The sequence below is a fragment of the Ceratotherium simum genome, chromosome 13 (assembly GCF_057802395.1).
Source record: "Ceratotherium simum simum isolate JZ-2026a chromosome 13, ASM5780239v1, whole genome shotgun sequence".
In the NCBI taxonomy this organism is placed as follows: Eukaryota; Metazoa; Chordata; class Mammalia; order Perissodactyla; family Rhinocerotidae; genus Ceratotherium; species Ceratotherium simum.
In genome coordinates, this window is record NC_141912.1 from 31,693,087 (window position 1) to 31,708,232 (window position 15,146).

Consider the following 15,146-nt stretch of genomic DNA (forward strand, 5'->3'; position numbering starts at 1 on the left):
AAAGCAAAAAGCCAGCTCCTAATAGCTAATGGGCTACATGGTAACTGCATGTGTGGGTAAAAATAAGGCGTTCAACTCAAATTTCCCCAGGACCCCACCTCATGGGCTCCTAATTAGCTCATGCCTATAAGGTCCTCTCCAAATAAACTTGGATTCCAATCCCAGCCCTCCCTCTTACGTGTGACTCTGAGCAGTTTAAATGGTACCTTGGTTTCAGGGCCATTTGGGTCTTAGCTGTTACTATCTACTATTGGGTACTGGGTATCCCCCCATCACCTCTTCAGTAACTAAAGAAGAAACCAAAGACAAAAGTATCCATCCACTGTGTCCCAGGCTTCTTTATTTAAGAACAAAGTGATGAGTGATGTGGGGATTAAAATCAAGAGCATCATTGAACTTCACCTTCCCTCCAACCAGTTCCCCCAACTCCCTGCCCCCACACCCTTTGTGTTCCCAATTCCTTTCTTAGTGAATGAAGAACTTGATCCCAAAGCCCTGGCAGGAACCCCAGGGTTCTCTTTCCCTAGCTCTCCCCTTTCCTCTGCCCCTCTTCCTGAGAAGGGCAGGCTACCTCAGTTTGAGTGCATAGGAGAGCCCAGAGTGGTGACAGACACAGAGGGAAAGGTCTCACCCTCAGGGAAAGGGACCGAGGAGTACAGCGTAGTAAAGTGAGGGCCCCCATAGCCTGGGGTACCAAAATGGGGCCCTGGTGCTAGAGGAAAGGATACCGGTCCCCCTGAGAAAGGAGACCCAGCAGCCTCAAAATCCTCCCGTTGCGAATAGTCATTGCTTGATCGTTTGCCCTTCTGACGACGGTTGCAGAACCACACTCGGACCACCTGCAAGTGGAAGACACAAGGGAGAGTGACATTTGACCCTAAGCTCCAAGAGGTGGGTCAGGCTTGGCTTGGTCATTTGGCCCAAAGCCAACAGACTAGAGGCAAGAGGCCAGGAGCCAGAGCTAGGGGAAGGGAGGTAGAGACTGGGGAGGAGGAGACGGAGCACACACTCACGTCCTTCTCGAGCCCGAGCTGCTGGGCGATGTGGCTGATCTGCTGCAGTGTGGGTTTCGGGCACTGCAGGAACATGTTCTCCAGGTTGCCTCTCACTCGGTTCTCAATACTAGTTCGCTTTCTCTTTCGGGCCTGCACCAGGGTCTCTGCTTTGCATATCTGTGCAGGTGGGGAGGGGGTGACAAGGAAGGAGATGGGAGCGCAAGTTTTGAACCTGCTGAGCAACGGCACCATGGGGTCAGTGACTCAAGAGCAAATTGCTAAGAGGGCATTGGATGTGTCACCAGAGCCAGATGGTATGAAAAAGGAGGATCTTGGAAGGGTGGGTTTAGACCAGTGACTCCCAGCAGAATTGAGGAATTGCCCTCCATCCCACTGAGGACTACTGGCCTTAGGAAGGAGAGCTGCAAGCCAGGGATGGAAGCAATGGAACTTGGGCTGAGCCTTGGCACGTCCCTGTGCATCCCTCCGACCCTCACCTCCTGTAGATTTTCGTTGTTGTCAGCTTCCTCCACCCACTTCTGCAGCAAGGGCCGCAGCTTACACATGTTCTTGAAACTGAGCTGCAGAGCCTCAAAACGGCAGATGGTCGTTTGGCTGAACACCTTCCCTGGGGAGGTGGGTTGAAAGATACAAGGTGAGGCAGCAGGCAGGGCCCTCGTGACCCCAAGACCCAGGCCTCGCTGCCCTCTTCCTGCCTTCACAAGATCCCACACCAGGGTCCCCCTTCTTCCGAGAGGGAACTCAGAGCCCAAGTATCGTTCCCCCTCCCTCCCTACCCTCTTTATGGGTGAGGGTAGAGCCTGCCCCTGAAACACCCTCTGCTCACTGCCTTGGTGGGGAGATGTGGTCCACGTGTTCTGTGGTCAGAATATGCTGAGGGAGACCCACCAAAGAGAACCCCCAGGGTGAGCCCCACATCGGCCTGGGTGTATCCCAGGGTGATCCTCTTCTGCTTCAGGAGCTTGGCAAATTGCTCGAGGTCTTTCTGCAGAGCTTTGATGTCCTGGGACTGCATTAAAAGAGGCAGAGGACGTGTAAGAACATAAACACACCAGTTATTGACCCGTCTTCTATTTGGGCCCCAAGGAATGGCCTGTGAGAGTATCTCTGCCTCCAGGCTGCCCACCTAACATCTAGAAATAACCTGTATACAAACATCATTCACCCCAGAAAGCAACACATCCATTAGATGCAGAGCACCATGCAAGGATGCAAAGACAGGCCCTGGCCTCAACGAGAACACCCATCAGGTTATGAAGGGAGCTCCTGCCTATTTAGCCCACTTAATACTCACAAAAGCTTTTTGACTCAAGTATTACCCCCAGGTTGAGAAAGTTTTGAGACTAGAGAAATAAAGAGCACCCGTATTGCTCTGATTCTCATTTCAATATACATCCTCTCTCCAGCTTGCTTCGAGGGTCAAACTGATAGGGCACACATACACAAACAAACACACTACAAAAAGAAACAAGTATCATAAGAGGTATGAATAAAGTGCCTTGTATATAGTTAGTGCCTCAGTTTTTTAAAAATCTGATTATCCCTTATTTTAACTGTATCTTTTTGTAACATAGAAGCATCTTCATTGATTAATTCTACAGATTTACTAAGCACCTTCTATAAGCCAGCCACTACACGAAGGAGACAAAAAGCCCTGGCCTCTTAGAACTTCCATTCTAATGTGGAGAGACAAATAATGATTATCCAACGTGTTGGTGTGTTAGGAGCGCTATGGAAAACAGTACAGCAGGGTAGGGCATGCTGGGCGAGGTGACAATTTTAAGTAAGATAGTCAGAGAAGGTGATGTTTGAGCAAAGGGAAAGAGCCCAGTGGAAAGGCCCTGAGGTGGGTGGGCCCCTGGAGCAGCCAGGCCTGCGTGGCTGGAGCAGGGTGAGTGGACGGAGGGAAAGGAAGAGGGGAGGGGAGGAGCTGATGAGGTCAGCAGTGAGCAGGGTGGATCCTGCAGATCTGCAGTGACTGTGGTTTGCTCAGTGAAATGGGGAGCCACTTAAGGGTGTTGTAGAGTGAAATGATCTGACTCTTACATTTTAAAATGTTCACTCCAGTTGACGTGTTGATAATAGAGTAAGGAGGAAGTGAGGATATAACTAGGGAGGCAACTGCAGTATTCCCAGCATAGATGATGGTGGCTGGGACAGCGAGGTGATAAGTCATTGATTCAGGATGTATTTCCAAGGTAACAAAGCAGTGTTTCCAAAGGATTGGGTGGAGGATGTGAAAGGAATGAAGATGACTGGTTTGAGCCATGAGCTACTGGGTGATGGATGGGGTGGAGCAGCTCGGGGAGCCACCCCAGCAGGAGATAGAAAATGCAATAGTTGTGTCTATAGGTATATAAGCCTTGAGGGTGGATGAGAAGGAAAGGTAAATAGAGCAGAGGTTGATGGACGGAGCCCTGGGACACTCCAATGAAGGCAAGTGGCCAAGGGGAGCAGGAGAGCAGCCAGGCCTTTGTGTGGTCCTGGAAGCCCTGAGGGAAGTATTTCAAGGGTGATCAATCACATCAAATTCAAACAGGCTAACTTCCATTCTCAACTTCTGCTCAGCCAATATCTCAAACCTATAAATGTCCTCAGCTGTCCCCATGTCGGCTTTCCAAATCCTATTTTGGGGATTTGAAATAAGGTAAACCCCAGTTCAGATCCTTGCTTCATCATTTAGCCGTTGAGACCCGTGAAACAGGCTAATAATACCTCCCTAGGAGATTTTGTGACGGTTAATGAGCTAATGATGTAGGAACTGAGCACACAGCCAGGCACTTAGGAAATGGACCACAATTGGCAGCCATTATTATTCAAGGCCCAGCAGTTGCCTCATGCAAAGAGTCTAGGGCTACTGGGGTGGCTGAAACCACTCACACCTCCTTTAGAGAGGCCTAAAGGCTTAGTACTTGATCTCTAATTGCTTACACTTGTGTCTTCAGCGGCCTGGGAGACACTCTTAATAGGCCCCAGCAGGGCTGGCCGTGGAAGTCCTCAATCCCTCAGCAAACTCGACATTTGGGGAATGGCCTAGAGATGACTTCATCCACTTTTTTTTCTTGGCTCACAACAGTGGAATTAAGGCTGAAATTGGTACTTCCAGCTCTCTACAAGGGGGTGCCAGGGTGTGTACTTTGCATAATGGTGACTCACTGGCCCCGAGGCAGAGGTCAAGGGAAGACAAGGCCTAAATCTGACGGCAGGTAAACCCAACTCCACATGTCCACACACACAGCCCGAACTGGAGCTTATATCAGAAACCAGTCACACCCTAGACCTTCAGGAACAATAACCTCAGGATAAGCACTGTTTTTACCCTCAGGCCACGCTTAACCCTAACGCCAAGATCCTGGGTCTGATAAGGATAATGTTTTCAAGCAGGACTCAGGGTGGGAGAAGAGGCTCAAACCCCAAACTAGGTCTGGTGCTGGGCTGGTGAGTGAGTGACCAGACCCTGGTCAGGCCTAGGAAGGGGAAGGGACCTACTTGACAAGGGCTAGGCGGGAAGCAAGGCCAGCTTGGGCCAGCTTCCAACTCCCCCAGGCCACCCCTGCCCTCACCTGCGGTTCTCCCTGAATTGACTTCTAGTTCTCACCTCGCCCCTGCTCTCAGGACTGTCTGCAGTCGCCACACACCCCTCTCTGCCTGGGGTGCCAGCCATGCCTGCTCCTGTCTTGGGTTCCAGGCCTAGACAGCTGCAGCGACCGCTTCCCCCTCCCACAGCCGCCCCTGCCAGCCTGGCCACTCTCCCACCCCCGCTGCAGCTCACTTGCCTCCTCAGGGTTTTGCTCCAGCTTCTCCTTGTCCAGCTTCACGGCACCAGTGGGGGCAGTGCAGGGCTCGGGGGAGGCCCCCTCGGAGTTGCTCTCCACCCCTGCTCCCGCCTCACCCTCGGGCTGAGAGGTCTCCAGGCTGCCTTGGGGCACCAGCCCCACTCCAACTTGAGGTCCACAGTATGCCATCCCTCCGCAGAACTCATATGGCGGGGGGCACGGGGGAATCCCCCATACCTCAGCACCCGGCCCAACCCCCGGCCCAATTCCTGACCCACCAGGAGGGCCCTGGAAGCTCAGCCAGGTCCGAGGGTCAACCCAGCCCGGCTCCGGCCCTCCTGGCCCATCGCCTCCACCGCCCGGTGGGGGTGAGAAGGCGAAGTCGGAAGCCAGGTGTCCCGCCATGGGGAAGGACGGCGCCCCAAGTCGGGGGCCTGGTAAAATGAGGGCTCTCCAAGGGACTGCTCAACACCTCTCTCCCTCCCCAATCCCACCCACTAGCCTTGACCTCTGGCCCCGCCCCCTGGATGGGTGGAGAAGAGGGCGGTGGGGGTGGGAGAAACTGAGGCGAACAGTGTTGGCCTGACGGTGGCGGTGGTGTCTGTGGTAGGGGAAAGCCAGGGAGCTCCAACCTGGCACCTCTCCAGACCCCAAGGGCCTTGGTGCAGGTCCCCCATGCAGACCTTCTCTTCCAACTCCCAACAGGCTGCCCGGCCCTCTCTTGGGCTTTGCACACCTCAGAGCTATCTGGGATCCCTTCCATCCCTCCTCCACGTTCTTCAGGAGCTCAAAGACCCCGGCACCTTCTCCTCACTGGGGCCCGGCCACCCTCTCAGATCCTCAAACATTTATTGTGTACATGCCAAATACTGCTGGGGCTACCCCTCAATTCCTTATTAACCCACCCACTGCTGTCCTCACACACCCCCAACCCAGGAACCTAGGCATTCCCATCCAAATTACTGGCCAGATTCAGTTACCCCAAAGGCGCGGATGCTCAGCCTGCTAAATTCCATCCCATCACCAGGGACAGACAGGGCCTCCCTTCCATATCCTGAGTCTTCCGGCTCCAGAGCCCCCTCACCTACCAGACCAGGAACTGACGCCCACTTTCCCTTCTAGGGGCCAGGCTCTGGACTGGACTGAATGTGCCCGAGTTCCCCAACCTTTGTCTGGACTGAGGGCTCGAACACCCCCTCATGGGGTCCCCCACTGTGGGACCCGCACATCAGGTTCCCTGTCCCCACTTCAGGGACCCAAATATCTAGTACCTAGTTGGTGTTCTCCCTCCCCCACCTCCGCAGCCCAGCCTCCAGCCCTAGGCCCTGGGTGGGGAAAGCCAAGGAGGGAGGGGGGAGAAAAAAATATCTGACTTCAGGTTCAAAGAGGCTTGGGAGGGACTGGGGGGAGGGGGCAGGACAATGGCCTTGGCTGGACAATCCTGGTCCCCAGAGGGGGCAGCTCTAACCCTAAACAAGTGCTCAACCCTTGAATGGGCCTGGATGGCTCCCCTGGGGACAGCTTCCTGCCCCCCAACCCCCCAGCCCCAATCCCCTCACACAGAATCCCCCTCGGATCAGCTAAAAGAGCTCCACAACCCCCTCAATCCCCCTCAAAGACTGAGCCTCAGACAGGGCCCCCCGCTGGCACCTAGGTATCCTGCTCCCCTTCCTCTGGAGGATTCGGGAGGCACGCCTCGGCATCCACCCCTCCCCCAGCCCCCAGGCCTTGGGATGTGCTTTGTTTGGGGGGCTGGTGGAAAGATGCAGAGGGGGTGGAGGGCGATTTGGGGAGGGGGTGCAGGAAGCCTGCCCTAAGCTCTCCCACAGGGTCCATGTTTCTGGGCTTGTCCTGAGGGCTCATGCTGCTGGCCAAGTGCTCGATTCTGTTGGCAAGAGAATAGCCCTCAGAGTGCCCGTCTGTGAGGGATGATGTATGTCTGTCTACTCCCTAAACTTGCCCCACATGGAGGACCTGGGGTGAATTAGGGGGCCCTGGAAAGTCTCTGGACCAGAGCTCCCTACCGTTTAGAAGGCTGGAATCCTGAGCCTGGGACACTGACCTCTGCCGACCTGAGGCATCTCTTCTTCTCAGCCCTGTCTGGGGTTGTTTGCGGGGTCAGTGGCTCAGTGTCTACCTTTTGAGGGGCTTGGTGTCCCGGTGGGGGCACTCCTGACTGCCGCCAGCTGTCTTCACCTTGGTGGTATCTATGAGTCTTCTGAGCCTGTTTTTTAATCCTCTGAGTCTGTATCACACAGCCCTGTTCCTGGGCCCATCTGACTGCACTTTTTGGACAACTAACTGCACGCGTGCATTTCGATACTCGACAGAGGTCCGTTGGAAGATCTGCAGGGCAGTGGGGCTGGAGCTGTACTCACCTCTGAGCCACCAACTGCCCAAAAGGCAGATAGATTAAGGGGCCTGGTGGGGGTGGAGAGATGTGCTTTGGAATAGGAGGGGCCCCTCCCCAGTCATCTCCCCAACCCCCAGGACAGAGCCATCACGGCACCTTTGTCATGCATCTATCTGCTGTCTGCCAAGAAGACAGCCTCCCAGAGAAGGGGGAGGGGCAGGGCTAGGAAATCTCCAACACCAGTGCTCCTCGGCTCACCACCCTCTGGGCTCCGAGAAACCCCTCTCCCCAGGCCAGTCCAGGGAGCCCCTGCTGCCCCTGCCTTCCCAGGGCTCCTAAAACACCTTCCCCAATTTTACCACTCAGTCCTACTCTCTTATTTTTTTTATTACAATTTGTAGTTGCTCTAGGTGGTATGTTTCTGGCCTGGGCAAGAGGCCTGTTCCAGAGAGAGCCAGGGGAGGGGTGGGTGCCTGGGTCCCTGGCTGGCTTGTGGCTGGACATCTGAGCCAGGTCAGTCCTGTGCTTGCCTGGAGTCTGACCCAGCACCTTCACAGCAGGGTAAGTTTGTCTGGAGTCCTAACCAGCCCCTTCCTGGGATGCTCTGGGCTGACTGAGGCTGAGACATGCTCCCCTCCCCCTTCGCCACTCCTGCTAGGCCTGAAGGGTAGGTGGCTTCACTTCTGCCCAGGCCAGCTTTCTGCAGGCCTGGAGGAGACTGAAGCAAGGTTGAGTCCTCTGGTCTGGCTCCTCGACTCTCCTGGGTCTTAGAGGGTCACTAAAAAGCCTCCAGGCCCAAAACCAATTTAGGACTAGGCTCACAAACTCTCCACATACACTTTTATTATAGTGTAATGTCAAGGCCCTTCACAGAGACAAAATGCAAGTATCTGATTGCAGAGCATGCTGGGAGACCGAGGGAGGGCAGGTGAGATCCACCTGTCCCCAGGTGTGGCTGACCAGCATGGCTGCAAAGAGGTGTGATGGTGGCTTTGCTGCTGTCAGCCCAGCCATCCCCTCACTCCAGTATGGGGTGCTGGTTGGTTAGGAAAACCAGCTGAAAGAGCTCAGATGGGGACCAGTGGAGACTTGCTCTAGACCAGGGTAGCAAACCACTTCTTTGACTTATGGGTTCTGTTAATCTGAAGGCAGGAGAAAGGGAAAGAATGGAGGGCTGAGATGAGAAGGCTTGGCCCACTTTGGGAGATTATCTCCCTTCATCTCATTTTACACATATTCCACTACTCACTATAAACCAACCCCCTCTTCTCAACAGTTGACCCTCTGTCCTCTCCCACAAGGTCCACAAACTGAAGTCTTCTTTTCCCAAACTCAGACACTCTTACCTCAAATCAAGGAGTCAGCTCTCTGGTTGTAGTCTGCAGGGAAGATAGAGAGGTGAGAGGGTGAGGGTGGGGAAGCCAGGAGAAGTAGTCAGGAACAAATAGACCAGGGTTCTAGGCCCTGACTCTGACTCCCCAGCTGATGGCACCTCCCCATTCTGTGCCTCAGTTTCCTCACCTAACAAAGAGGTGTTGGTCTAAATGAACTCTAAATTTCCTTCCAGCCCCGACATAAAATTGCTGCCCCACTCCTATACCCTCTCCTGTCTACCCTCACCACTTACTGGACATGGGAATACAGACTTCTCTCTGTACACCTGCGAAGAGAAATTGGGGTTGGGGGGGTTGGGGAGGAGGGACTCAGTGAGACGCTGGCAGGGGCCTTCCCGCACCTCACCTCCACTTCTAAGCAGCCTTCCTAGGAATCTGGCAGGTTTTCCCCTTGAGTTTGATCGAGTTATGTGTGAGGAATTTGGGAGGCCAGTTTTGATTCAGTTTTCAGTGCTTGGGAGCTTACAAGAAACACACTTAAGGAGGTAAAACTTCTCATGGAAGACAGAGACAGAGGTGTGTGTGTGCACACGTACATGCGTGCATGTATGCGTGTGTGTGTGTGTGTGTGTGTGTGTGTGTGTGTGTGTTGGGAAGGAGACAACCCAGACCAAAGGATAGAGAGGAAATGGAAATCCCAACCTACTCCCTCCTCTTTTCATATGCCCTCAGTTGCTCTTTAAATCACTGCTCTGGGGCTTCAGCCTCCCAGAGAGAGAGAGGCCAGATGATCCTTAAGGTTACTTCCGGCTCTAAAATTCTGAGCACATCTGCCGTCCTGCCCTTCTTCCACTTCTTCCAGAGGAATGTGCCTGCACCTCCCACAATGAGCCCACAGAAGATCCAGAAGGGGGGGTGCTTAGAATGGGGAGGCTCTGAAAGGTGAGGGCATGTGGGCCACTGACAGACCAGCCGGACTCCCCAGCCTCCTACCCCACAATTCCCAGGGCCACCCTGGCTGCTCAGCTGAGGTCCGGCAGAGAGCCAGCGTCGGCCTGGTGCTCCACCAGCCAGGAGAGCCTCTGCTCATGTCAAAGGGCATCTCAGTGGACTGCTGGCTCTAAGCAGTCCCATTCCCCTGGGATCAGGTGGTTTGAAGGTCCCGGGACTCAGAGTTTAGGGGCAGCCCATCTCTCAGCTAGGTTGGCGGGACTACTGGAGAACAGAATCGAAGGACCTTTCAGGGGCTTTGTAGGGTCACACACACTGAGAGGACTAGTAGGACAGGGAGGAGTGGTGGTAAAGGAGACCTAAAGACCTCCTAGACCAGGGGAGACTTGTTGCCTCTGGTCTTGCCAAACTGCCGTGCATCACCCTCCACTCCAGGGCCTGGGCCACCACCCAGGCCCTATTCACACTGCATTCCAGGGTGACCATTGGTCATGCCCCGCCCTGAGTGCCCTTGGGTGCTAAGCCCTGGGTCAGCACTTGAACACCAAGTGGAGAAAGGGCTGACCAAATATGTGTGAGAGAAGACAAAGCAGAATGGCTAGGCTGGTCAGCGATGGAACTATGCTCACAAAAGACACAGGTAATGTGATGGAGTTTCTCTGAGGCTGGCTCAGAGGCCTGCCCTCCCATCCCTCCCCACAGTGCCCTCAGCCCCTCCACCTTTCCCACACTGATCAGTCCGCACCTATCACTCCTATGGTAGGCTGGGGCCCCACCCCAGCTTCCAGGTATTTCCAGAGAGTGTAGATGCAGCCCTGGGTCAGGAAGGATTGCTCTTTTCCCTTCTCCCATCTGCAGGTCTGGTTTTTTCTGGATTGCTTTTGCTGGAGTTGGAAGACCCAAGTGTGCTGAGAAGAAAGTCCCGGCCATCGTAGTTGTATCGCCAGTATCCCCCACTGTTCTGGTTCCCCTGCAACTCTCGCAGACCACTGTGGTCTGGAGGGTGTGTGACTCTGAAATGCCAAAGCCCCAGAGCTCCAAAGTTACAGGACAGCAAAACAGTGGCATTCTCCACCTCCACTCCCACCACTTCCCAAAATGCCTGGAATTCCCTTCTCCAACTGATAAACTCTCACTCATTTCCCAAGATGTATCTTTTCTGTCATGTACAGGCCAGCCAAGTCATGCTGCACCCCACCCTCAATCCCCTGCAGCAAGTGGCTCCCTCCTGCATTCTCAACATGCATTGCTCATGCCACAGTTATGGTACTGACCACACTGTATCCTCGTGGCTATACACCCCACCACACTGAGCCCTCCTGAAGGCAGGGACCCATGCCCTGTGCCCAGCACAGCATCATGTTTAAATCCCAGATCTAAATGCCACTACTGGCTATAATGCCCACAGCAAATGTAACTGAACCTCTCTAATGCTCACTTTCCTCATCTGGGAATTGGAGATAATAATAGTCCTTACCTCATAAGTGAAGATCAAATGAGATAGTACAGGCCAGTATTAATGTAAAACCTGCCAATCAGAATTCAAGAAGTAGTAGCTGCTATTGTAATGTCCATTATTGGTAAAAGCACAATGAACAGTACTTCCTAGGCCCTCAGATGAAAAAAAAATGATGTAGGTTAGAAATAGACTTCACTTGGGACCCTGAACAGGTCTCCTGGGTACAGGTGGGGGTGGGGAGATAGCTATGTCATAAAAAGGCCAGTTATTTCCCAGAACCTGGATTTGAAAAAGTTGGATATGGTTTTTTTCACCTGAAGGAAAGGCTTGGGAGCCTAGAGACAATGGGAATTCTCTAGTCCTATTCCCTGACTGGGGGAAGGGTAGTAGTCTTATACTTATGTCCTATCCTTTCCAATACCCAATATTCAGGCTTTTTGGCACCGTTGCGTACATAATAAGGTTTGGAGTCAGGGATGAAATCCCCCAGACAGAAGGAGATAATATCAGAATCTCAGTGAAGACTGCTGTATCTAGAGTGCCCAGCACGGTGCCCTGCACGGAGCTTAATAAATATTAGTTGAACAACAATGAACACACAGCTCTATAGCTTTTGGACTGTACTGATCACCGTCCGCCCCCATCCCCCATCCTCCAACACACACACACACACACACACAATCACCTTGGCTCTGGTTGTTCTGCTCCATGATGTTCCTTAGGATGATGACAAGGTGCTGGGCTCTGGCCTGCAGTCTGAGAATCAGCTTCTCCAAAGCCCCTGGCTCCCTGGCCCTGGACCAGGGTGCCCAGAGCTCTGCCCACCTACTCTTCTTGCAGCACCATAAGAAAGGCTGGTCATCCAAGCAGCCCGAGAATTCATAAGGGGCTTGCCCAGGGCTGAGCTCGGAAAGAGCCCTGAAGTTGTAGCGCAGAGAATGGGTTGCTGAGGGAAAAAGAAATGGTGGGAAGGGTTATCTCTAACAGGCGTCGTCACTGGGAGATGGTCCCACCAGGTTCCCATATGAAGGTGAAGCTGTGTGACTATTTTTAGGGCATCAAAAGAGTGGGTAATGGGAATGGGGAGTGAACAGTGGGAAGGGAAACTCTTGTTTCCCTGCAGGATCTCATCCAGGCTCATTTTTAAAAATAGAATGACTCTCAATATCTAAATCCCTGCACTTCACATCAGTATATCCAACCGCCTGTTGGCCATCTTGACCTAATGTCCTACATCCCCTGAAACTCAACATGTTCAAACTGAGTATATCCTCTTAGCCCCACCATCAAACAACCTGGCCCTCATCTTACATTCCTGGTGGTGGCATCACCATCCAATCCACCTGCTTACTCAAGTCAGAACAGGTTGTGATGTGAGAAACTACCTTGATGCCTGGTCGCCTCCTGGTACAGTACTATGAAGCTGTCCCAGAGGTCACAGAACCAAAAGGCTCACAGAATAAATTAAGATGCTCGAATCATATGGCTTATTAAGTAAATGTAAAACAAAGCAAAGAATAAGGGGATAAGCGATGGGGTGGGCTAACACAGGATCGGGTACAAGTTGGGTGGAAGGATCACACAGCCTGAATTCTGGGTTATGTGATGTGCATCTGTCCTGTCATATTGAGGCTTCCTGAATACTGGGTGCCTGAGATGTCACACAGATTTAGGGTATCATGAGTATTTAGTGCCTGCTGCTTGGTCCTTCTCTCCCTTTCTATCTCAGTTTACACAAATAAGTTCTACTTACTTATCGATGTCTAACACGGCTCACAGATTACTAATTTACTTATCTATGAGTAACACTTCTTGTGAGTTCCATCCATTCCATTTGATTTCTTGTCTTCTATAGTAGAACTGGTTACTCTCAAACACTCAGCAAGTGTGCTTTCCATGGGTGCTTACCTTAGATCGCTGCCTCCCTCAATACCTCCCAGTTTCAAACAATTACCAAGACCTGCCCATTTCTCAATTTCTCAATTTCAATTATTTCCTATTTCTCAGTCTGGGCATTCCTTTCTGTCCTCACCAAACCCATAGCATGGCTTCCTCGGCTTATAGCCAGAGTCTTTCCAATTGGTCTCGCTCCCTCCAGTCTTCACCATTTAAAATCTGTCCTCCTTGATATAATCAGAGTGATCTATCTGGAAACACATATCTCACTGCATACCACTCTGCTCCTCCTTCAAGGATTCCCTTTTGTCCTCAGGATGACTTCCAAGCTCCTTAGCAGGCTAAACAAGGCCCCTCAAAGGCTGACTTCTCCACCTTCATCTCCCACCACTCCCTGACTTCACTCAACCCTCTTAGACCAGGAATGTTTGAGCGTCTCTGTCCTCCTGCTGCTTCTCTATGTTCCAGTGTCTTCCTGAGACTGTCCTCACTCAAGGGAAGACTTGTTCCCTGCTTCTGCTCCATAGAACAGCACATTAAGCCCTTACCCTGGCCTCAAGCCATCTACCATGCTGCTGTACCGCTTTACTTCAGAGATTACCTCTGACTCTTACTTAGAGAACGATGGGCTAATGCAAGACCATACACATCCCCTACACACTCATCTACAGCTGTACTTCCAAATGGGCCATCCCTTTTCTTGTTCAAAGCCAATTCCTTGGCCTCCCTCTGATCCCTTGGTAATTCCCCTCTACGCAGCAGGGAAACCCTCTCCTGAGCACCATCTCCTGAGAGAGGTAGAAGGGTACAATGCAGTGCTCCCCAAGCTGGCCAGAGCCTAGGAATCACCTGGGCTGTTTGTTTCCCAGGTCTTTCTTCTGGAGAGCCTGGCTCAGGAGGTTTGGGTGGGGCCAATCTATTTTTTTGTATGTGTGAGGAAGACTGGCTCTGAGCTAACATCTGTGCCCATCTTCCTCTATTTTTGTATATGGGATTCCGCCACAGCATGGCTTGATGAGTGGTACATCAGTCCACGCCCGGGATCCAAACCTGCAAACCCCCAGGCCGCCAAAGTAGAGCACGCGAACTTAACCACTACACCGGGGCCAATCTATTTTTATTTTTTATTTTTATTTTTTTTGTGAGGAAGACCAGCCTTGTGCTAACATCTGCCAATCCTCCTCTTTTTTTGCTGAGGAAGACTGGCCCTGGGCTAACATCCGTGCCCATCTGCCTCCACTTTATATGGGACGCCGCCACAGCATGGCTTGCCAAGCAGTGTGTCGGTGCCCGCCCAGGATCTGAACCGGCGAACCCCGGGCCACCACAGCGGAGTGCGCACAATTAACCGCTTGTGCCACAGGGCCGGCCCTGCCAATCTATTTTTAACAAGCACCTCATTGGTAATTCTTATGAGATGTAATGACTTGGACAAGGTTTTAACTCCCTGAGCCTTACTTTCCTCATGTATAAAATGAGGAAATAATGCCTATCTTAGAGGATTAGAGCTAATACCCCCATCACCTCCCCCCAAAAGCACCTAGTAGGTAATTTAAAACATATTTTTAATCAAACATAGCTGCTGTTATCATTGGCTCCTTTTTCAGAAATATCTCTCTTTAGACTCACTCCTTCTCTTCCCAAACAAGCCCCTAAAATAAATTGTCCTTCTGTACTTCTTTAGCACCCACTCACTTTTAATTAACAAAATATTTTACTTAATTGATTTTTTTTCTGATAAAAAAGTAGTATCGACTATCTCATAATAATATCATGAAGAAAGTGATAGGCCCTCCAACACCCTTCCTCCCAAAATAACCACTGTTGTCAGCTTGGTCAATGTTCTTCCAGGTTACTTTTCATGAATATAGTAACTCACTTTTTTAAACAAAAAATGAGATTCTACTGTTATGTAATTTTTTTTGCACTTAGTAAATATATGTCTCATCCAATCTTGCATCTGCCTCCACCTCAGCATGATGCTGATCTGCTGAGGTCACCAGTCACTTCCTAATTGCTAAATCCACCAACTCTTTTCAGCCCTTATCTGACAGGGTCTCTCAGCAGCCTGTGACCCTGGATTTCTCTTCCTCTTGTTACTGTCCTGCTTGGGAGGTGACTCCTCTCCTTGGCCTCCACGAGTGGCTCCAGCGCCTGAGCAGTGACTATCAGGTTTTCTGAGTCACTTCCTCAAGCCCTACCCTCTGCTCATTCTCCAAGTATTGCCTGGAGAACCCCACTCACCTCTGGACTTTTCTTGTTACCCTTGCAGCTCCCGCCACCTCTCCTCCACAGAGCTGCTCAAGTGATCCTTTCCAAACACAAGTCCCATCATTTTACTGCCCTGCCTGAGATCCTTCA

General features: G+C 51.9%; 1 protein-coding gene and 1 pseudogene across 1 annotated transcript; one reads left to right on the forward strand and one right to left on the reverse strand.

Annotated features, from left to right (window-relative positions):
* Positions 1-314: 314 nt before the first annotated feature.
* POU5F1 (POU class 5 homeobox 1) lies at positions 315-5,234 on the reverse strand. The gene is made up of 5 exons (XM_004424384.3): positions 4,793-5,234; positions 1,905-2,025; positions 1,493-1,623; positions 1,014-1,172; positions 315-839 (listed from the first exon to the last, which is right to left on the reverse strand). The coding sequence occupies exons 1-5, from the start codon at positions 5,195-5,197 to the stop codon at positions 573-575; spliced, it is 1,083 nt and encodes a 360-aa protein (XP_004424441.1). The 5' UTR covers positions 5,198-5,234; the 3' UTR covers positions 315-572.
* The window catches only part of LOC147915649 (MHC class I polypeptide-related sequence B-like), a 44,848-nt pseudogene continuing 34,897 nt past the window's right edge, over positions 5,196-15,146 (forward strand).

What these genes read in the sequence shown, in the direction of transcription:
- POU5F1 (XM_004424384.3), bottom strand. Translation starts at nt 5,197, where the DNA reads ATGGCGGGACACCTGGCTTCCGACTTCGCCTTCTCACCCCCACCGGGC. An exon ending in TGGAGCAAAACCCTGAGGAG is followed by an intron (nt 2,026 to 4,792) that starts GCAAGTGAGCTG and finishes CTTTTAATGCAG; the next exon opens with TCCCAGGACATCAAAGCTCT. An exon ending in ACAACGAAAATCTACAGGAG is followed by an intron (nt 1,173 to 1,492) that starts GTGAGGGTCGGA and finishes CCACCTGCACAG; the next exon opens with ATATGCAAAGCAGAGACCCT.